The 23130-nt window shown below is 40.2% G+C and overlaps 1 protein-coding gene across 1 annotated transcript in view; it reads left to right on the top strand.

Moving 5' to 3' along the window:
- The window catches only part of SDC2 (syndecan 2), a 107028-nt gene that overhangs the window by 71853 nt on the left and 12045 nt on the right, over positions 1-23130 (top strand). The window contains exon 2 of the mRNA XM_077167277.1: positions 19932-20043. Coding sequence (XP_077023392.1) covers positions 19932-20043 — 112 coding nt within the window. The remainder of the gene's footprint in view (positions 1-19931; positions 20044-23130) is intronic.

Here is a 23130-nt window from a genome sequence, read left to right on the forward strand (position 1 = left end):
TTCCTTTTCCTGGACAAACACCCTGCTGTCCACCATGCAGAACTGGGATTTCTCTGAATTTCTCATGCTATCTTGGTCCCTGTGCCTTCATGAATGTTGATGATCCCTCTGCCTCAATTTCCCCCTCTTGTCTCATCATCCTCCATATCTCCTCCCCTCTGCCTACCTAGCATCAATTTATCTTCAAGTTCATGGCCTGAGTATCTTGCATAGCATCCTGTACATAACTTTGCTTGACTGGACACAGGATGGTCAGTAACTTTAGCCCTAGAAAGTGACTCAAGTCTCCAACTTCCCTGGGGGTTGGTCAGGCTGAATACTGATCCCAGAAAACTCTGGGTGTGACTGAGCCACTAGGACCCTTGAGCTCTTCATCAGGAAATTTAGGAGAAGAGAAATGAGATCACTACCACCTCAAGTCATTTGCCCTAGCAGCATCCAGAAAGCCTACCTGCTGCTTATCTGAATTCATCTAAAGCTTCTATTTGGCTTTTCAGAATTTCAGCTATAACTGTTTCTTAAATATTCCCTGCAAAAGCAATGCTAGTTCCCCTGAAGCAATAACCAGCTGGGAGTGGGAATCTGTGATTTCCAGGTGCAAGATCTCCTTTAGCTGTAAAGTGACAAAGCCAGGCCTGCTGTCTGTACAGTCTGTAGGATTTTATCCTGCTGCGATAGGAATCACACCTGTCCGTAGCCATCTGACAGCTTCTTGCTGAAGGTTTTGAAACTCTAGTCTTAACTTATCATTCTGTGAAATAATACCTTCCATCTCTATGTTATGGTTACCTTTTTGGAAAACTCAACAAATATGGGAAAGTCATTGCATTACATGTATGTCCTAATCAACTAGAAATCCAAGCCTTTCTCCTTCAAGAGGACTATAGGGATTTGCTTTGCTCCTATAAGATGATAAAGCTGGTAAGTAAATGCTTCCAGGGTGAGTGTTGACGACATTTGACTTTAGATCTCAGATACACTAAGTTGTAACAGAAAAAGAACCCACCTGATCCCCCCAGTGCATGTCTTGTAAATGTGTGTAAACCCAATCTGTATTAAAGAGAAAGCTGTGACCAGGGGAAAGGGCTTATTCTCTAAAACCCAGCTCACTCTCCCTTTGTTTTTTTGCATGAGCAGGCACCAGGAATCGAACCTGGGTCTCCGGCATGGCAGACTAGAACTCTGCCACCATGGCCCGCCCTCTCCCTTTGTTTTCATCAACTTTTTACTGAGTTATAACGCACAATCAGAAAAGTACACAAATCATAAGTGTACATATTGAATTTCTAAGTTCCTCTTTAAATATATTAGTATATTAGATAAATAATTTAATATTTGATGCTACCTCCAGTTTTTTGTTTAATTTAATTAAAAGGGGAAGTGAGGATAGCACTAAGAGTGAAGTTCTGAATTCCATTCTCCTGTCACAACTGTCTAATGACCTTGCCCGCCCTCACTTGATCAAGGAGGCAGTGTTTTGTCTTCCTGGTAGAAATATCTGAGCCACTCCTAATCTATAATTTTTACGTTCAATTCTCTTTCTTTAGCCTTTGAATATGTATATCTATGAAGTCCTATACATCCACATATATAAAAATTGTTTCTGTATGTCCGATACTTGTTTTTATCTTCTGATAAGGAAGTTCCTTACCTTGACTGGATCAATTTTTTTCCCCCTATGTAGATGCTTCTCTTGCTTATCCTATTCTGTCTTCAAAGGTGGGAAACCCTTTCATTTGAGGGTTCCAGATTCTCTGCCAAGTTCATAGTCTTTTCTCCTGGAAGGTTATCCTGTCACTCCCATGTAGTCTTTTAGTGGGCCCAGTTAGTATAAGCCAACTAAACACAACTCATTTTTAGTGGAGTTCAGCTCACTCTCCTGGCATGAAAACAGTGCTTTCTCATCCCATCTGTGGTGAACTGTTTGCCTATGATCACCTTTGGCATCATCTGAAATTTTTTTCTACTGGAGTTTTTCCCCCAACTTCCTAATTGTGGAAATTTTCAAAAATACTGAAAAGTTGTAAGAGCAGTTACAATGAGCAATGATATATCTTCCACCCATGAATAAAAACTATATCATATAATTATAATCTTACCTTATAAAATTAGTAATAGTTGCATAATAATTTCTAATATCCAGTCCATGTTTAGATTTTCCCAGTTGTCCCAAGCATGTCTTTTATACATGTTGTTTTTTCAAACCAGGATATCTACTAGAGGTTTTGTTTTCCCCTGCAATTTTTATTAACATATCAGAATATCCCAATGATTCCAATAGCCAAGTGGATGGAACTGGTGGTGCCACCTATTACTTAATACATGTAGACAAATGAGTCATTTTCCCAGGAAAAAACTGCACTTGCCTTTCTGGTTTTGATGGTTTCTGTGGTAGTTAGATTCAGTTGTCCACTTGGCCTGGTGAAGGTACCTAGTTCTGTTGCTGTGGACATGAGCCAATGGTATATGAACCTCATCTGTTGCTCATTACATCTGCAGTCGGGCTAAGAGGTGTGCCTGCTGTAATGAATGATGTTTGATTTAATTGGCTGGTGCTTAAATGAGAGAGCTCAACATAGCACAGCCCAAGCAGCTCAGCATACCTCATCTTAGCACTCGTAGCTCAGCCCAGGCTTTTGGAGATGCAGAAAGGAATCACCCCGGGGAAAGTTGTTGGAACCCAGAGGCCTGGAGACGGCCAGCAGAGATTGTCCTGTGCCCTCCATGTAAGAAAGAACCTCAGTTGAAAGTTAGCTGCCTTTCCTCTGAAGAACCAATGAAATAAATCCTCTTTTATTAAAAGCCAGTCTGTCTCTGGTGTGTTGCATCCCGGCTGCTAGCAAACTAGAACAGTTTCCTTGTTTGATGCAGCAGTGTAGGCAAGAATGAATGAATGAGAATTAAGGCCTAACACCTGTCACAGCTGTGAATGGGCTGCTTAAAACTGAGAAGTCCAGGAATGTATCACTGATTCAGTGAAGCTAATTGAGTTTGACGCCAAGGAGGTGAAGCAGCCTGGTACACACACTGTTGGCAACCAGGGACTATCACCGTGAGCTTTTTTGCCAAAACCCATTCTCACTCTAAAGAAGAGGGCAGCATCTATGGACAGGCCTCAGGAACTCTCCAGGAATTTGGATTTCATGTGATTCAGGAGGGCGATTGGTTTACTCAGATTTGCCTTGATCCGAGGCTTGCCTTTTTTTTTTTAATACTTAATAGACTTTATTTTTTTAAATACATTTTTAGGTTTATGGAATTATTGACCATGGAGTTCCATATGCCCCCTCCAGAGTCACCACCACCACCAGTTTCCCCTGTTAACATCCTGCCTTAATATGATTTATTTATTATAATTAGTGAACCAATATTGATACATTATTACCTATAGTCCATAATTTGTATTAAGATTCACTCTGTATTGTACAGTCCTATGGGTTTTGCCAAATGAATAATGTAATTACATTATGTACAGCTCTACCTATTCATCCCTCCCTCCCTTCCCCACAAATCCCTGACAACCACTGATCTTTTTACTGTCTCTATTTGCATTTCCCAAAATGTTCTATACTTGGAATCAATATAGTATGTAGTCTTTTGAAAATGACTTCCTTCACTTAACAAAATGCATTTAATCTTTATGTCTTTTTACGGCTTGATAGCTCATTTCTTTTTATCATGGAATAATAATCTATTTTATGGGTGTACCACAGTTTGCTTATCTGTTCATAAGGCTTCCTTTTCTAGTTTTCAAACAAATCACAGATTATTTTAGAACATGGTAGGTGTCGGATTGATAATTTGTTAAATGACCTAGACAGATCGAATCCTTAAGCTTTCTGAGAGCTGTAGAGTGACAAGGGACAGTCTGATGGAAAAGGCAATTACCGGTCTCCTGCTAATGTGCAGTTATTGTTTAAGAGAGCCTTGAGCCCCATGGCACTTACCCCAGCAGAGATAGGTAACTTCTATGTGTCCAGATTTCCAACAGCAAAATTCTCTAGAATTACACTGCCCAGTTCACTAACCACTAGCCACATGTGGCTATTTGAATTTAAATGGATTAAGATGAAATTCAATAAAAAATTCAATTCCCCGACGTACTAGCCACATTTTAACTGCTCCTTAGCCACAGGTGGCTAGTGGCTACCATTTAAGACAGCGCAGCTATAGAACATTTTCATCATGGCAGAAAGTTTTATTGGACAGCCCTGATCTAGAGCATTCAACCCTTACAAGGATGGGATTGAAATCAGTTGACCAGGCTGATTCTGCTTTCCATTTTAATGCTTAGCCATTTTGTGCGGCAACAGTCTTACAATGGGAGAGATGAAACCCAGCGTGGAGATTTATTTGCTGGCTAAAAGTTGCTTAAAATAACTTACTCAGGATAAAAAGGCTGCCCCGGCCAGTGAAGCTGTGAAAGCCTCCGTGTGTGACAGCCCCAGGCGGTGCTGCTTGACAAAGGTTTAAGTCCTTGATCAGCTCCTGTTAAGGATTTTTACAGAACTCTCAGCTCTTGCTTATTTAGTTTGGTGAAAAAGCAAGGGTCTTTTCTAATTGGAGGGGCTGGGATGGGTGTGGAGAGGGAGTTAAACTTCCCAACTAATAAATTTGCAAATTGTATACCCAGTCCTTTAGTAAATTTTTTTGGCCCTTTGAGGTCAGGAATGTGAAACCTGCATGAATTATAGATATTTGCCACAGAAGTTGTGGCTTGTGCCCTTGAAATGGAAATTACTCTCATTTGGGAACAAAGCAAATGGCAGTTAATTTGGGGGGGTGGGGGGGTGGGGGGGGGTGGAGGGAGGTGTTTTTGCTTTTTTTGCCAGCTCTTTGGATTTGATCAGATCTAATTTCATTCATGTGATACGTGCCACACTAACACAAAGCAATATGGGCTGTCAGCCTACTTAGATTTCAGTTCAGTATTCGTTTTATGTATGATATTTTAATAAAGCCTTCATTTTTTTTCCTTCTAGCAGAAGTACAGATAACAGACATTACATTAAAGTGTGCTTTTCCTTAAAGTCTAATTGGGAAATTGGCTGTTGACGCTGGTGAGCAGTTTTAATATAATTTTTAAATGAAAATGTGAAATTGCTTTGTCTGCACATTGTAGCACTAAATATTGACTTTGTGCCTTTTGAAATACTTTGGCTTCTAATAGGCCTTGTGTGAAAAAGCAAATTTGACAGAATAATATATCGACTATAATTCCTGTGAAAAGATTTAAAATATTCTGATATTTGGAAGTTCATTCAGGATGTGACCACTTGCAACATTACTGTCTATAAGTACAGGCTTAGAATTGATAGTTTCCTCTAAGAATAGGCACAGAGAAAAGGGTATATTATCTTGCAAATTAAGAATTAGAGATGCTAGATCTCAAATGAAGACAGATTTCCCCTCAATCTTTAAGCCAGTGTCACCTGCTAAACAACTCTTACAAGAGTTGCTGAGGCTTAATCAGTGTTTAATAATTATTGAATTTGGTCAACTGACTTTAGAAAGCAAACATATCACCCCTTGAATGAAAGGCAGGCTATCTGATGGATTTCTTTTATCTGCTGGGATTTTAATTTTATTTGGAAAAAATATATTTTAATTCAGATACTGTTTCATGTCAGCAAAGTCTGGAAAAATTGACTGTGGTTTCCTCGCCTGGGATTATTTTCTTAAAAGGCGTGAAAGGAAAAAGAATCAATATGAAGGCTTTCCGAGTTCAGATTTTTACAGAGTGCCCCCCTCTCCCCAATACAATTGATTTCAGCTGCTTTTGTAAAGGATTTAAAAAGAACAATCTGTATTAAAAACATCATTCTTTGGTATGAGCTTGAACAGTTCCAAATGGGTTTCCATGGGGGCTGCCCTGCAATGTGACCACTGGAAGGGATTGTGGTCACTGCAGTGGCCAGGGCAGCAAGGCAGCGGAAAGGCCATTAGGTAAGGTGTCGCTGGCATGCATGCCTGAGAGGTTGCCCCGACAGCTGCAATCATTCTGCTGCATTCTTTAGCCTCCAAAGCAGTTGGAGCAAGAAGCAAGTCATTTTTCTGCAAGGGGCGCATAAGGTTAAGCAGCAGGAAGGGAGAGTCGGAAGTATGTCTTTGTTCCCAAGTCTGGGCCAAAGGCAGGTCTATCAGCCAAAGCTAGGTGCAATGAAAGGGATAGCTGCCTAGTCTCCCTGTCCTCAGCTGTTTCCTTGAGGCCGCATTGGCTATGTCTTCATTTGGCAGTTTACACATGGGTGCCCTGACCATGTTGCTCTCGGGCTGCGTGCTGATCTTGTACCAATTAAATTATAATCTTCACTGGGCAGAGACACTGACTGTGGAGGTGGATTTGCCTGGAGCGGTTAGATGTATTAGAAACTGGTCCCATCATGCAAGTTATCTGACAGGACCCTAGCAAGAGCCCATTAGCTTGGATTGAGCTCCCAGAGTTCAATTCTCCATAAGGCTCTGTGTTCTCTAGGAATTAAGACTTAACAGGTAGCGAGACCGCTTCATCCCAAAAAGGGGGGCTTTTTTTTTTTACGTAGTCCTTGCTGTTGGTCATTTTCAAGAATTTGCAGAAATGGGGTGGCCCAGTAATTTGGGGGGAATTGAAGATTCTGGGGAATGTGGCAATCAGAACAAAATGGAGTTGAGGTTAGCATCATCCATTGTTATTTAGCAAGGGTGTCCAGTAACCAGATGCCTCACAAATGGCTTGCTTTGGGTGAAATCCGCTGGTAAATTTCTTTTATTACTGGACTCATTTAGAGAAAAAAAAATTCCTTGAGATGGTCTGATTAATTTTTGACTCATAACTATTTGCTGCTCTTTTTCTCCCACATTTTTAGCAAACTTATTGCTGTGTCTCTTATGAAACAGTACTTCTTTGTGTTCCACAGAGACTTAATTAGCACTAGTGAATCACCATAAATCAGCTTCATTTGGGGCAAAAAGTAATGATACGTGCTCTTTTTCATATATTCTCAAAAGCGCTTCTTGAATATTATTGTTTTTTAATGTAATTAAAAGACACGTAATTTTACCATCTTGGGAGCTGCCTCTTTCCCCTCATCCTCTACAACTCTCAGAGCAGGATTTCACAATGTCTTCATATATAGATTCTCAAAAGGATAGATCAGAAGCCCAGCACAGAGCTGGAATAGATAAGATCATCATTTGGCCACATGGCGTTTACACAGCCAATAAACAATTTGATCATCATTGTGGGGAACTTAATACTGTTCGTTCTTCTTCGTGTGGCAAAACTGAAATGTTATCTTCAGGTAAAGTAAGTACTCATATACGACATGTTAGGGCGCCAACAGGAGTGTTTTCTACACTGCGTTAGCTTAGCAATGGCACCGAGATTGAATGCTATAAATACACTCAGTATGAAGCAGATTCATTGGCTGGCAGTTCATGCTTCTCCCCATGTACTGCCTGGGGAAACTCCATTTCTTAGGGAATTTCATGCAGTGTCTACGATGGATTTTTTTTTTTTTTCTATGATGGATTTTATAATAGAATTCTACTACCGTTAAATTTTTCCTGGTTTCTCTATCAAGGAAACCATTTCTTTAAAAATTGTCAATACTCCTAGTTTCTTTTACTTGGGTAAAAAAGTTTGGTCAAGAATAGTTCCTTTATATAACAAAAAGAAATGCAGGGCCTGGGGCTATGAGTCTTGGGTAAAATCAGGGTGTTTTTTGCAATAGGAATCAAGAATGTGAATGATCCTTGGACTTGGCTTTGGGCATTAAAAACCAGAACAGAAAAAATATGTAAATTTTATCTTTAACCCTGATTTTGAAATCACCTTTGCTTTTATCCTCTCCATTCTAGCTTTGTTGCTTTTATTTAGATAAGTGCTGACACATGTTTAGTCTTCCAGTATAAGGGACTAGCTGTAAATGTCATCTTCATTTCAAAGGTCCTCCTGGATCGAATAATCACTGAGTCAACTCAGAGCCTTTCCTGTAATCAGTAGATGGAGAGGCAGGCTTAGAGAGGCTGAATGAGAGGCTCCCATTACAGACAGACAAGATAAGTGGACACTGAAAATCAGGGAGCAATGCAGAACATCTGTGGGGCTACTGGGCGGGCCAGCTTTGCAAGTGTGTCTGGGCCCAGGGCTCCAAGTTCAAGTACTGGCTTGGGTGGGGCTGGGGCCAGGTTGGAAGGGAGCTTATTCGTGGGGAAACGAGGCAACTCCACCTTGACTTTTCTTCAGATTGTCACATGGAGGAGCCTCCTAGCTTTAAATAACCCAGGAGCGATGTTCCTAATGAGTTGGGTAATTAGACCCGGGAAATTTTAGAACCTGGCCTGCTGCAATTAAATATCCATTTAACTAGATTTTTTGCCCTTGAGACCTTACATGGATCTGAAGCCACCTGAGCACTGTTCTGAGATTTTGTGGCATGATTCTGAAGTGTCACGTTTTTAAATGCTTAGTACTAAGACACCTATATACTTCCATGATGCTTTCCTAACGTGCTTTATTTATATGTACATGTACATATTTGAGTGCATTACCTGTTAAACAACAAATACATTTGCTTTCAGAAGCTCATTTGTACTCTTGGTGTTTGGAAGCTGATTCCTCACCATTTGCAACCATGACTCATCAGTCTTGTACTTTCTGTGCATTTAGTACCTTGCAACTGTACATATATATTTACAAAAAAGTGAAAAGTAACACTAATACCAATTAGGAAAGTAATAATCCACACGTCCTCCACCCTAACCATTTAACTTTCTTTTTCATTTTCCATATGTCCTTTCAATGCTTGACCAAATGTTTATGAACTTTTAATATAGTTATAATATTAGAAAACACACAAAGTATACTCTTTCAATTTAATGTATTGCCATACACATTTTTCCTTGTTGACATAGGATCTGTTGTTTTCAATGGGGACATTGAGAAAATCAATGTATCCAACATAATTTTCATAGCTGCTCCCCTGTTAACTGGTGTGTAGGTTGTCTCAGTGATTTTGTTTTACTCTTGAAATAAACTCTCCAACTTATCTTCTTATAGACTATTTCCAGGGGATGATTCCTAGGAGTAGAAATATCTGGTATAAAAGATTTCGTAGCTTCGTCATGACAGATTGAATTGACTTCGTGACCTACTAAATATGCTATTACCTGCAGTTTACAAAGCAGCAGTTCAGTGGAGAGATTAGATGGCTAAGAGAAAGCAAACAGAAACAAATAAAAAGGGCCCTTTTACTAATTTAGTCATGAAGTGATAAAATTTCAGCAAAATTGAAGCAGCAGAAATAAAGATGGGACAGTTATAATCAGTATTTTAAAGAAAGAATTGGCAAAAAATAATGCTGATTGTTGAAGAATTTGAGGAGAAGAAAGAGGATAAAGACAGCTCCCAAGTTTTGAAGATATGCTACAACTCATTAAAATACTGTAGGAAGGAGAATCTACTTCTAGGGGTGATATTTAAGCTTTAGTTAAGTTGGACAAAAGATAGTACTGGACAGTCAAGGGAAACGTCCAGCAGATATTTACAATACATATGCTCCTGGAGCTCAGGTGAGAAATCATCTCAGGCTAGAGATGAATTTTAGGAGATATGCAGAGATAATTATTTAAGGTTTGGAAAGGAATGCAGATTTGTCAGGACTATTGGGAAGTACAGTGGACTTCTGGTTATCAGAGAATGGGAACTTCTAATAGGCAGGGCAAAAGGTGGAGTAGCAATGGGACAGGAGGCAATGGAGTAAGGAACTGTGGCTATAATGTCAGACATACCACCCCAGAGAGGATATTGAGACCACAGTGTGAGCAGTGTGCTCACAGCTTAAAGAATTAAAATTAACCCCAAAAGTATAAGGATCAGGGCAGCTGCAGTTATACCACTATGAAGGACTTGACCAGATTCTACTTGCCTTAGTTACATTATTCTTTAATAATCGGTGCAAGAGGAAGGACATGTGGTTAGCCCCAGTTTTATAAAGGAGAAACTTAAATAAGGCTCAAAGTGAATAAATATCTTGCCACACGATTTAGTGATAGAACAACAACAACAAAAAAGATTTCGTAGCTTCTAAAAACATATTACTGATGTGCTTCTCAAAGGGTTGTACCAATTTGTGTTAGTTGGCACAGCTAGTTGCTAGTTGTACAACTGGTTGCTAGTTGAAGCTACTTGGTTTCAGTGAGTCAAGACTTTTTTACAGTCCATCAGTACAGTATCCTGCTTCTAGCTTAGGCCTCTGAAACACAAGTTCAGTGGGAAATTCCATTGTCAACTATGGCAATCCAAAGAGCCTGAGTTCTTACTTTGACATCAGCCAGAATGAGAGTGGCTGGCCTGTCTGCTGAGGGCATGGTCTGCCCTTCAGTCCTATGGACCTCTCTGTTTGCCTGCCCCATAGGCGTCTTTTATGTAGCATTTTGTCAGCCTGCACATAGAGTGGAGAACGTATGTGGTTGTGCCTTCAGGCCCAGGATTATAGCAGTTGAATGACCCTCAGCGTGAACTGTGATTCTAAACTAGATCCTGTTGGCTTCCTGTGCTTGACTCGGAGTCTGTTTCATTATGGTAGTTGTACAAAACACTTCTGAATAAGAAATAAATTCCAAAAATCTTTTCCCCGCTCTCCAGCCAAATGACACTAGGAAACCAAATCTCATTACTTCAGTGAGAACATATTAATACTGTCCCTCTCCGGAACTTGGAACTTTTCAGGTTAGTCTCACGTGCCTTCTATTTTTACTCTAGTCTAAACTGTGGTCATATGGATAGCAAAATAAATACTGAAATATTCTAGTTTGGGAGGGGGAGACACAGAAATGCTTATAATAACATGGCTGCAAACTTCTTGCTTGCTTCTGTTTGATATTCCAAAAAAGGAAGAAAGCCCAGCTTTGGAGCACATCTGTAAGTAATGAACATTTTCCTTTTGTGTGTCATGCATATTCAGCATAATCCCATTCATAGTCCCAGGCGTTGTTTTAATATACATTGCTTCATAGATCCCTTTTTTGTTGCCAGCAAATTTAATTAAAGATGAAGGTTGCTTCCCTTCTCTCTCCAGATCAGGAGTCTGAATCCTTTGTCACAAATAGAATTAAGAATTATCAATGCGTTCTGCTTTTGATTGTGCTTTTTCCCTGGTTGACTTTTTCCTTGTTGCTGAAGAGGAAAAGTACTTTTTAAAGTGTTAGCAATAAACCAATGTATTGACTGATTTTTTAAAAAACTAATAATCCACTCAAATGTATTCAAAAGTGAAAGGTTACAAAAGGGCATAAAGTGAAAATTCTCTCTAGTGAGATGTTTTGTTTTTAATTATTAATTGTCTCTAATTTCTGAAGATTACAAAGTGTAAGGTGGGTCACAACTTTGGGCACAAGGTTTAGATTTCTTTCATCTTAGATTATTCAGATAGGTTTCTTTTCCAAGGAAACGTGGCTTGTAAAAAACTGAGGGGTTTGGTTCACAAGGATATGTAGACTGATAGACCAGTGATACGATTACTGATACAAAAATGAGCATTTCTGTAGTGAGTGCGGATGATCATGGCTGTTCATTGTTACCAGGTCCTGGATTAAAAAGAAATGCGAGAAGAGTGCAACAGAGGCACAATGGCAGAATTCTCACCTGCCATGCCGGAGACCTGGGTTTGATTCCCGGAGCCTGTCCATGTCAAAAAAAAAAAAAAGAAATGGGAGAGGGGTACCTGGAACCTACCTGTTTTATCTGTGTCTTGGTGGTAGAGGTGTTGGAGTACATCATTCACTTAAATAAAATATAAGATCTTTCTGGATCATCATATCTGAGATACTATTGCAAATTTATCCATCGAACCACTTAATGAACCAAGTACTTTTTTGTAGAATCCACAGACATGCTGTTGGAGGAAAAATAATTTTGAACAATTGTGAAGACGCAATAACCTACCCAAAGTGAGGTGCCATTTCTGCAAATGATATTGAGTATATTGAATCATAAATAAAAATTTAGATAAGCCAAGTTATTTTCCAATTTTTCATGGTTGTTGTTAATGTGCTGATTATTTTGCTGAGCATTTTATTAAAGAAAGATTTTATTTGAGCATTGTTGGCTGGGAAATCTAACTGATTTGAACCAAATTCAGTTATTTTTTAACAAAGAGGAAAGTTTTTTTTAACAGTTAAGTACATTGAGTGCTCCTTTTAAAAATGCTTTTCAACTGTTAAAATGTTCTGCAAAGACCAGCACTGTGCCTGACTCATTTGTTGGCATTCTAAATTAGTTGGCCGTTTCTTCTTAGGTCTCACTTTACTTTCCTGCACTCCTTCTCACAGTATAAATCTGAATTCCACCGTTTCCTTTTTAAAGAGAGACCAAGTTAGAGAATGTTGGCCTGTCTTTCCCAGATGTGGGATAATCAGATAGTTCTCTGGAAGGTCTGGTCCCTTCCATTCACCAGATGGCTCAAAGCTTAGCCCTTCACAAAAATTTGACCTCCTCTACTATTTGTTGAGCTTTTAACGTATACTGGTTCCTAGTGCACAGTAACAGGGGTAGGGGATGCAGGCTGCATATCATTCCTGGCTAAGGAACCGACTGGTTAGATAAGATGCCCGCTCTGTGAGTCATCCCACAGGAAAACCCATCAGTGGTAGGTTCCAGATGAATGGTTCAGACTTTAAGGACTATAAATAAATCAAGTAGAATTCTGACCTTTCCCAAGTCGTGGTTTGTTACAAAAGCTTTATGAAAACAGTCAGATTTCTCTTCAGTGCCTGCTATTTGACATTTTAATGACCAGCCTTTTCCCAACCATTCTTGTACCTTACCTCTCACACTCAAATATGACCATACCTTATGTATTCATTGATTTTTTTTCAGAATTGAAGTTTTCCCTTTAATATACATGAGTAAATTAATTAAATCCTCCACTTCGTATAAGGTATGTTGAAGTGGTTATTAAAGTAAGAGATGTTCTATTTCTTTGTAATTAATTAAGGATTATTATCAATGCTTACTTCTGAATTAAAGACCTTTCTTAAGAATTTCTTAAGTAGGGGATTCAAGAATTTTCTCTCATGTGTGACCTCATGACTTTTTTCCATGGATGGTTTCCATGTAGTATATAAAAGCCAGGATATGAAAAGCCTAGGAAATTATTAGGTACCAGATAGCTCTCTGTAAACCAACCCTTAAAATAATTGTTTGGAAGTACACTGCATGTGATTGTAAACTTATATAACTTGGTCATATCTCATACATTCGAGGACCACGGTTATCTTTTTTCCAACAATAAGCATAAGGTTTTTTCCTTCTATTATAGTTTTAATGTGGATAGGGCACCTGGTCATTAATCTGAAGGTATTGAAAATTAATGAATGGCAATTAGTATTTGTGGCTGCAAGTATACTTCATGTGGAAAACTTATAGGACATTAGGCAGAGAAGAAGCTGTTAGAACTCTGAACTCTTAATGCATTTTTTTCCCAGTCTGAGATGCCTAGGACACTAGTTCTAAAAGATTTTAATAGATGTTCTGAATTTCCAGTCAAAGTTGGAAAATGCTAGGTTAAGCCAAGTTCAATATGGTAGTTAATTGCAGTTCTTCTCAAGACTTTTGCTATGATTATGTGTGAACTACAAAGAAAGGGGGTGAGGGGGAGGTAGACAGCATGGTAAACACTATCGGTGAACATGCCCTTGAAGTCCAGTCTTGGACGTGACCTGGGCAAGTATCAGTTCCTTTTGTCTGCAGTGAAGATTGTTGAGCTGATTAAATGAGCGAACATAAAATGCTTAGTACAAAAGGCCTGGCACGTAGTAGACATTAACAACTACAGTTAATCCTTTTGAGCCTGAAGCTGAGTGATTCTGATATCATGCATGCCTTGGGGCCTTAGCATGTAGCAGAAAGAGCCCAGAATCAGGTATACATATTATGGGATGTTAGTATGTAGCAGAAAGAGCTCAGAATCAGGTGTCAAGAGTGTTGGGGCCACCAGCTAGACCAGATAGGTGAGTTTTTTGGGGGTGGGGTAGAGTGGGAAGTGCATGGACCAAGAATCAAACCCAGCTCTCTTGCAAAGGCATTCTACCACTGAACTACCCTTGCACCCCCTCGATGGGTGGTTTTGAGTTACTTTGCCACTGTGGTGTTCTTTTTCTTCATTTTTGAAATAAATAAGTGATCTTGGTGCCTGTAGTGACCAGTCAGGTTCTAGAATTATATGTTCCTTTGGGCTCTTCCTAAGTCAGAATTGGCAAGTTCAGCTTAAGGGCAGGTATGTCATATGACTCTAAGTGATTGGGGGTGGGGGAGGAAATTTTTTGCTAATTATTATTTCATTTACAAGGTGCATTAGCTAGTAATAAAATAATTTACTTAGTCACCTATGGAAAGATAAGCTTAAGGTATAGCCAGTTTGGCACTTTGTAACCATGATAAAAGTTAATATACTTTTGAGTCCTGAGTCAGGGCTGTATGTGCTTTTATCCTAAAACTAAGAGACATCATCTATATGCTTATTTTCTATGATCTTGTATAGAAATGTAGTATTAGGACACATGAGTATTTGATTTTTATGTCCAAAGGCTGATTTTCTGAAGGTCAGGTCTGGAGGTATGGGATGTCCATAGTTAGGTTTTCTACTTTCCGATTTTTAAGTTATTAAACTAGATTAAAATGTAAGGCACGTTTAACACCCATTGCTTTAAGGTTTCATTGTCTTGACTGCTGCTTTTTGGTTTTACTAACTTAAGATATTTTGAGAACATTAACCTGATAGGTAAATCAGTGTATCTTTTAATGACCTTGGATTTCTAAATAACAGATTTCCACTCTGGTGGTTTAAAATATGGTATTTGCTCAATGCTGGCTTTGCTTAAACGGGGAAAATCAAACAAGTAGATTTGTTCTGTTGCCAACCACTGATTTTCTTAGCTTGGAAAAGGGGACATGATTGTGATATTTTTCACTAAAACCAAAAATGGTACACTTGATGGTCTGCTAATGCATTGAATCAATATTTTATCAAAATCTAGTTTTTATCATCATCAAGGATGAAAGGCCTACATCACCGTTGTTTTCCATCCGTTTTTTAAGGGTTTTATGTAAGGGAAATTGGTTTCATCAGATCTCTTAGTGATACTTTTGTCATGGATACTGGGATTTGGGTGGGGGAAGTGGCAGCTGCTCACCCTGGAAGAAATGCAAGTGAAGCCACTTGGGAAGATAACTTCCCTCCAGACAAAGGCGTTTATGTTTCATCCTGTAGGTGACAGGGAACCCGTGAAGAATTTTTCACAGATGGTGAATGTGATCATGTTGAATTTAAGAAAGGTCTCTCTGGCAGGACAGCAGAGAATGAATTCAAATGCAAAGACTTGGGACAGTGGCCAAGTAAGGAGGCTCTTGTGATGACCCAGACCCTATCTGATGAGGTTGCTGAAGCAGCGAAGACAGAGAAAGACCGATAGAGTTGGGAAACAAGTATCCATCTTGCCTTCCTTCTAGGTACTGTGGGGGATAGAGAAGTGAGTCAGATGTACGTTCTTCAAGAATTTAGTCTAGTGGAAGCAGTTTAGTGCTTCAGTTTTCGTGGCTGAACATGTTGTAAAGAAGTAACTTCTGTCCTCGTCTGCAGTAGACTTTTTCTGTTCATTATACTAGTTGCTGTCCAGTTTCCCTTTGCTTTCCTGTACTCAGATCTTGCATCAGCAAAAGGCGGGAATGGTCTGAAAGACCAGCTTTGTTTTCCTTCCAGCTTGTACTCTGAGCTCTGTTAGCCAGTCCCAAATTAAACACCCTAGTTGTGAAATCCTATATTCAGGCTGCAGTTGTAGACTTTTGGTCCGTGCCTCTGCACATTTTCTCCCAGTGACTTTCGTCAGTGCCTCGGTCCCATTGAGCAAGGGAACACGTTCAGAGCACGCCCAAGTCTTTTCTGCTTAGTGAGGCAGAAACCACATTTGACTAGGGTGTAAAATCCAGTCTTAAGTTCCCCCTTTTCATGGCTCACAAGAGATACACATCTTCTTGTCCTCAGGAAATGCTGCATAATTCATTTCTTTCTCCAAGCATGTTACCTGCAAAAATCCTTGCAGCACAGAGAGTGGAGTCTTCAGAAAAGGAATTTGTCATGTTTGGAAAGTTTTGTTTTGTTTTGTTTTTTAAGGGAAAGACAGTGGAGATATTCCTTGAGTATTATCAACCACAGAGTGAAGAAGGTCCTGCTTATTATTAAATTATAGGCTCTGCAAGGCTTTTTGCTAATTCCTCCAATATGCTTGGTGTCCCTGAAGTCAGTATGGGAAAGAACTTATAGTTTGATTTCAAAATGATCTGCACCACATGAAATGACAGACAAACTGATACTTTTAGCTGCCTTCAAACACTCAGCTCAGGAACCACCCTGGAGCCTTGTAGACCCCTGACCTCCACCCAGTGTCTCCCAGTGTAAAGTCCTGGCAGCCTCTCCCTAAGGAGCCTGTTATTCTGGGGGGTTCAGCTGTTAGGCTGCCCAGTGTGGTCAAACTCTGAGATGGCCAGAATTTGCTGGGAGATGTTTCTGGCCCATTTGATTGTTAGTATGAGAAATATGTCAGTCCGGACAACTGGGCCATCTAATGAATAGAAATTTAATTTACACATAAGGGTTAAATATCTTAGTGCCATCCTTACCACATCAACTTCTCTGACAAAACCAAGAGGAAATTGAAAATTATTCAATGTTAAGAAAAGGGAAACTGGTTTCTAGGATGTAAAGGGAATCTTTTACTTGCTTTCAAGATTCTGGTTTCCTGAGATGGATGCATAGCACAGAATTGTACGTTTGGGGCTGGTGATCTTCCAGGCTTAAAATTTAGAGACTTTTAACTATAAAAATCTTAGAGGTTTCTGACATGTGTTACCTCTGAAACCTGAGTCAAAGGCCAATTTGTTTAAGTAATCTCAGTCAACAAATATTTGTTGAGGACCTACAGCATGTCCAGCACTGTGGAAGGGACAGAGAGTACACGTGGGTCATTTCAGATCTGCACTCAATAGGCTGTACCCTGCTGAGGGGCGAGACAAATAAGAACGCATGAAATTATTAAAAAATAATAGTGAAAGTTTATGTCTTAAACTGTTCATATGGTATAAAATCCACTCTATAATTAGGGGACATAATAAAGGCTAGAGAAGTCGGAACCTGTCTTGTGTGAGACAGGATTTGAGAGAGAGGAGTGAGAGAATTCTCCAGGTGAAGTTAGCAAGACAAAGCATAGTCCAGACAGGGTCAATAATGATTCTGAAATGAGAATACAGACTAGCTCAGCCTGTAGGGGTGGTTCAGCCCAGTCAGCGTTTACTGAGCAGCTACCATTAGTCTGCAATTATTATTAAAGATAAATGAGGTAAACATGAAATTGCTATATGATGTGGCAATTCCATTTCTAGGTATATTCCTGAAAGAATTGAAACAGATACTTGTACGCCAATGCTCATAACAGCATTAATCACAATGTCCAAAAGTAGAAACACCCAAGCATCCATCAGCAGATGAACAGATCAATAAGATGTGCAATGCTCATGCAATAGGATATTATTCAGCCTTAAAAAGGACTGAAATTCTGATACATGCTGCAACATGGATGAACCTTGATAATGTCATGCTAAATGAAAGAAGCGAAACGCACAAGGACATATATTGTATGGTTCTACTTAGATGAAATATCTAGACTAGACAAATTCATCGAGACAGAAGGTAAATTAGAAGTGACCAGGTGTATTCATTTTCTAACTGTTAGAATTTATTGGCTCACAGTTTCAGAAGCTGGAAGGCTTGCTTCCTCCCTGGCTGGCCAGCCATTTGGGGATTCCTTGGCCCTTCTGTTACATGCACATGGTGGGTGGCATCTTCTTTCTGTTGTAGGTGCTGTGGAAGTCCAGCTGCTGGCTGCTCCCCGTGGCTTCTCTCTCCATGTTTGGCTTCTTTTGTTTGTATAAGGACTTCAGCGATATTGAATCAAAGCCCATCCTCGTTCAGTTTGGGCACACCTTAAAACTAATAGCATCTTCAAAGATCCTATTTAAAATTGATTCACACCCACAGGACCAGGGTTGGGACCTGCACATGCCTTTTGTGGGAGACATGATTCAATCCCCAACACCAGGGGCAGGAGGGAGGGGAGTCAGGGAGTTATTGCTTAATGGTACAGAATTTCTCTCTGGGGTGCTGACAAGTTTTTGGAAACAGTGGTGATAGTTGCACAACCCTCTGAATGCAATTAATGCTGTGGAACTGTATGTACACTTTAAAGTGGTCAAAATGGCATTTTTGTTAAATAGATTTTACCACAATTTTTTTTTTAAAGACAAGTAATAATTAAAAAAAAAAAAAAAAAAAAGACCTGAATGTGATACAATCCTAACCCCTCAAAGGAGCTGAGAGACTTAACGGGGGCCAGCTCCTGACAGGGCTCACAGGCCTGGCGAATGAAAGCCTGCATGGCAAGAGCGTTGGAGACCAGGGCCGTGCAGCGCTGCCCCAAAAGCAGAGTGAAGCTCTGACAATTCTGGCAGAAAGGTTCCAGCACGCTCTTGGCTTGGGCTGGTCACCTGATACCCATAAGCCAGGCCATAGAAGACCCGTCCCCAAGGTTTCAGTCCTCAGAATCTGCCAGCAGGATAGCTCAGACAAAACGGGTTCCCGTACTCGTCTGTCAGTTGGCGCTGAAGGCTGGTGGGGAATGTAGGATTGGATTTAAAATCCCCTGGCCTCTCTGGCCAGCCACTGAAACCTGAGGGAATAAAGAGAGGCTGTTACGGAGGGCTGGCCCTGTGTGTCCTCCTGGGAAGGTTCCAGTCAAAGCTGCTGCTGGAACAGAAGGTTTTATTTTAATAGGCAATCTAATGAAAGCCAAGGTAGTAAGAACATTTTTTAATAATGCCTGTTGGGGGCAAGCAATCAATTTGATTTTTAGAAATAGGACAATAATGAGTGTTGCCTGTTTCCAAACACAAATGTTGTTTAGAACCTGATGGTCTGCTTTATTTGTTTTTGGACTCTCATGAGTTCTGGTGTTAAGTATTGATTTACTAAATCTATTTTTAAAGAAATTATACCTCTCCTTTGCCTCCAACTCATGAGAGTTACTCTTTTGGCAGGATTATGTTGAATTTTCTCCTAAAACTCTGACTGAATCACTAAGAAGCTGTGGAACTGGTATACTCAGCGAATGATCCCTCTTCTTATTAAGCGTGTGATTTGCTTTTACCCTGCGCCAGTAATATAAAAAGAATGTGCTACTGTGAGTTTATCTGTATTTGTCATTAAGGCTCTGCTAAGGCAAAGAGCCCTGCACGCAGGCTTTCCGTGGGTTGTAGTCCTTGTCAGGAGAACCGCATGAACTGCTCCAAGCGGAGTGCCGCGCCTGGTCTCAGCAGGACTTTGTGCTGTGGCAGGAAGCTCTGCGCCTCCCAGGCCACTGGGGCTCTCGTCTGGTGAGGAAGCCCCGTGCATGGCTAGGCCTGTGAGCATCTGGTGGGCCTGCATGGATCCCTGGCTGATGATTTACCTAAGCGCCATTCTGTAGCATTTCCGGTGAGGGAATGTGACAGCGAGTTTGTGGCAACAAGAATGCTTGAGATGGCTTACAACTTAGCTTTGGGAGGACTGCAACTCAAAAAGGTTTAGTGAAATGTAATGAAATAAGCCCAGGACAGGCATTTCTGTCTCCAAACTCTCTTCATTCTACAGGATTTGGCTACATAGGTAGGCTCCCCTCAGGGACTTCGGTCTTTGGCCAGCTCTTCACTTAATTCGTCAGGTTGTCAGGGTGCCCTGAAGAAGGACAGGGTGAGAAATGTGGATTCAGAACAGGGGAGAGAGAGGAGGAGTCCCCACAGTGTAAATTGTGTGAGGGTTTCTTCATCCGTCACCATCCTGAATCTCTTATCCTTCCTTTCTCAGAAAGCACAGCTGACGTCTGATAAAGACATGTACCTGGACAACAGCTCCGTTGAAGATGCTTCGGGAGTGTACCCTATCGATGATGACGACTACGCTTCTGCGTCAGGCTCGGGTGAGGCCATTGACTTCCGATCACATGCCTCCGTTCTCCTTGCATGTGTGCGCGTGCACACACACACACACGCGCGTGTTTTATTGGAATTGTTATTGTTATTGTATGGGGGGATTTATTTCACCTCTCTGAGCCTCAGTTTCCTCATTTGTGAAATGGGAAGTAGTCATTGTCCTCTCAACACAGGGTTGTTGTGATGATTAAAAGGAGCTGATGTATCTAAAGCTCTTGAGTTTGGTGCTAATCAAAATTAGTATTTAGTTTATTATGTAGGCTTTCACAGTGATGTCATAGAAACCACCAGTAAAAGAACTCCCTCAAACATTCATTTCCTAAAACTTCTTGCCCTCTGTTAAAGATTATAGGCGAGACCAAAAAGTTATCTTTTCTTATTCCTAGAGCATTGTTGAAAAATAGAAGGGGAAATGTAGCAGCCAGGTTAAACGGCTTTATAATAGTATCCCCAAATACAATTGATGTATCAGTTATCAATTACCACTGTAATGATGCATAACAAACCACCCCAAAACTTAGTGGCTTAAATGAATTATCTGCACCACCAACAGAGGGGAATATTATGGGAGAATACTAGCCCCTTTCTGAAAAAGCCAGAGGCCTGATACTCACTGGATATCCAAATACTGCATTGAATCCTCTGTTGTTGGCTTGCAGATATCCCTTCTTGTTCTGAAAAAAGCAAAGAGAAATGTTGAGAAGGATGCCCCTGCGATCAGCCTGAGATGCTGACTGATAGCAAAGACTTCACTAGGTTCTCACAGTATCTTGCTGAAATATCTGTCTACTAATGGGATTTTATATTTTGTATACAGAGAATCAAGAAATACAATAAAAATGGAAATGTCCAAGTGTTCACACTTTCTGGAGGCAGCATAACAAGTAACTCCTGAGTTCTCCACCTTTCATGCCTTCTAGTAATTTCAAGACTATGGCTTCACTAAATGGTCCCCATCCTGCACCAACCTTACAGCCAAACACAGAAACCCAGCCTGCCCTCATAAGTCACTTCCAGTACCTTGTCTTAGGGATCTGAGGCTCTTTATCAAGTCAACCTTTCCTAATCCCGCTTAGTTAAATTTAAATTAAAAAATCAGCACTGAGCATCTACTTTATAGAAGCTAGTGTGCTGGATACTGCATGTGTGAGGTGGTAGGGATAGGGGATAAAAAAATATGAGTAAAACAGAGTCCCTGACTTCAGTGGACTTGTAATTTAGTAGGAGTGAGCTTGATAAATACAACCCATAACCAAGTCATCTCATCAAAACCTATAATATTACCATCTGTTACAAATATGAGTACATTACCATGCTATAAAAAAGTTTTAAAATATATAATATCAATAAGTCTTCCTGTTCTGAATATAAAAAACCTTAGTGACTTAAAACAGCAATCATGTGTTTAATTAATTATTCTGCGGGTAGACAATTTAAACTGTTCTCATTGGGCTCCCTCATTGTCAGTGGTCAGCTGCAGGTTGGGTATGCAGCTCTGTTGATCTTGGCTGGGCTCTGTTATATCTCTGGGGCAACTGGGCTGACTCAGCTCTGGTCCCCACTATCTCTCATCCTCAGACAAGTGGACCCTGTGTTCACAAAAAGGAGGTAGAGATACCAAGAGTTGAAGCAGAAGTGTGCAAAGCCTCTTGAAGTCTAGACTTAGAAAATTGGCACATCATCACTTCTGTCACATTCTGTTGGCCAAAACAAGTCATAAAGGCCAGCTTAGACACCACCTTTTAATGAAAGGAGCTACAAAGTGACATTGGATGCAAGGAGGAATAAAGGATTCTGGCCATTTTTTATAATCTACCATACTTGGAAATGTTTCACCTGAGCCAGGAATAGCTCCTGAGAAGCTGAGACATAGGAAGAGCTTGGAGATATATTCAGTTAATGATCAAATCGGGAATTTGTGATCAGGAAGATGCCAAGAAATTCTTATCCATGACTCTTCTTGCTTTTGGTTTTCTTTGTAGATTCAACAGATGCTAAAAAGTTATGCTAAATGTAGAATCACGATTGATTTCTAGCAATCAGAATGGTCTGGGCTTCAGAATGATCCAGAAAAAAATAAAAATCAATTGTGTCTTTGGTAAAGATCTAGCCCCATAAGAGTGCGTGTTCTGTGTTGGAAAACAGCAAGTCTGAGAAAGACAAGCGAGGTGGTGGCTGACCTAGTAACAATGCAACCCTAATGTAAAAATAGCCCTAGTTATTCTCGGGAGAGTGATATATATCGCATACGCAGAACAAGTGTGAAAAGAGTTATTCTCCATAGCCCACAACTCTATTAATATGTTTCACTCATGGCACCTTTCAATTTTTTTAGCACCTCAAAAGTGCTTTGTAACAGTCATCTTCAGAATGTCACAGGAAATAATAAGTATGGACAATTTTTTGTCCCCATTTCACAGATCTTAGAATCCCAGAATTGGAAAGAATCGGTGGATGTTATCCAAGTCATTTTGCTGACTTCTGCCAAAATTGTCCTTAAGTTTAATTTAAGGAAAACAAATACAGTCTTAACCCCCTGCCTCCCCGCACCCCCCCCCCCCATCCAGGTAAAAAGGGATGAGAGTGAGTTGTTTGACATCCTGAGCCCACTAATCAGTAGATAGGGCTGAAGCTTAAATGTGGCTCCTGTCATGGCTCTAGCTTTTAGCTGATCATTGCTGCGAAGTGGAAATAGAAGAGCACTGTTCTTGCCTTTGGAAACCTCCTTGCACTGTGCCAGAGACATTATTAGTTTTAAGGCAGTCATAGTTGGGACTAAAAATTGTAGAGCGATTACAGTGTGAAATTGTAGAGCAGTTATAGTGTGTCAAGGCACTGTTCTGATCCTTGTAACATTTTCTTACAGCGGAACATAGGTTCTGTCTCTTATCTCCATTTTTACATGGGAAAAACGGAGGCACAGAGATATTAAGTAACTTTCTCTAGGTCACACAGGTAGTGGTGATGCTCTGGGGTAGGGACCAGGAAGTCGGCTTGAAAGTGCATCCCATTTCACTTCTTTGCTATACTGCTTGCCTGTGTCACAAAACTATTCTGGATTTAGATGCCGTGCC

This window comes from Tamandua tetradactyla, chromosome 6 (genome assembly GCF_023851605.1).
Source record: "Tamandua tetradactyla isolate mTamTet1 chromosome 6, mTamTet1.pri, whole genome shotgun sequence".
Classification (NCBI taxonomy): domain Eukaryota; kingdom Metazoa; phylum Chordata; class Mammalia; order Pilosa; family Myrmecophagidae; genus Tamandua; species Tamandua tetradactyla.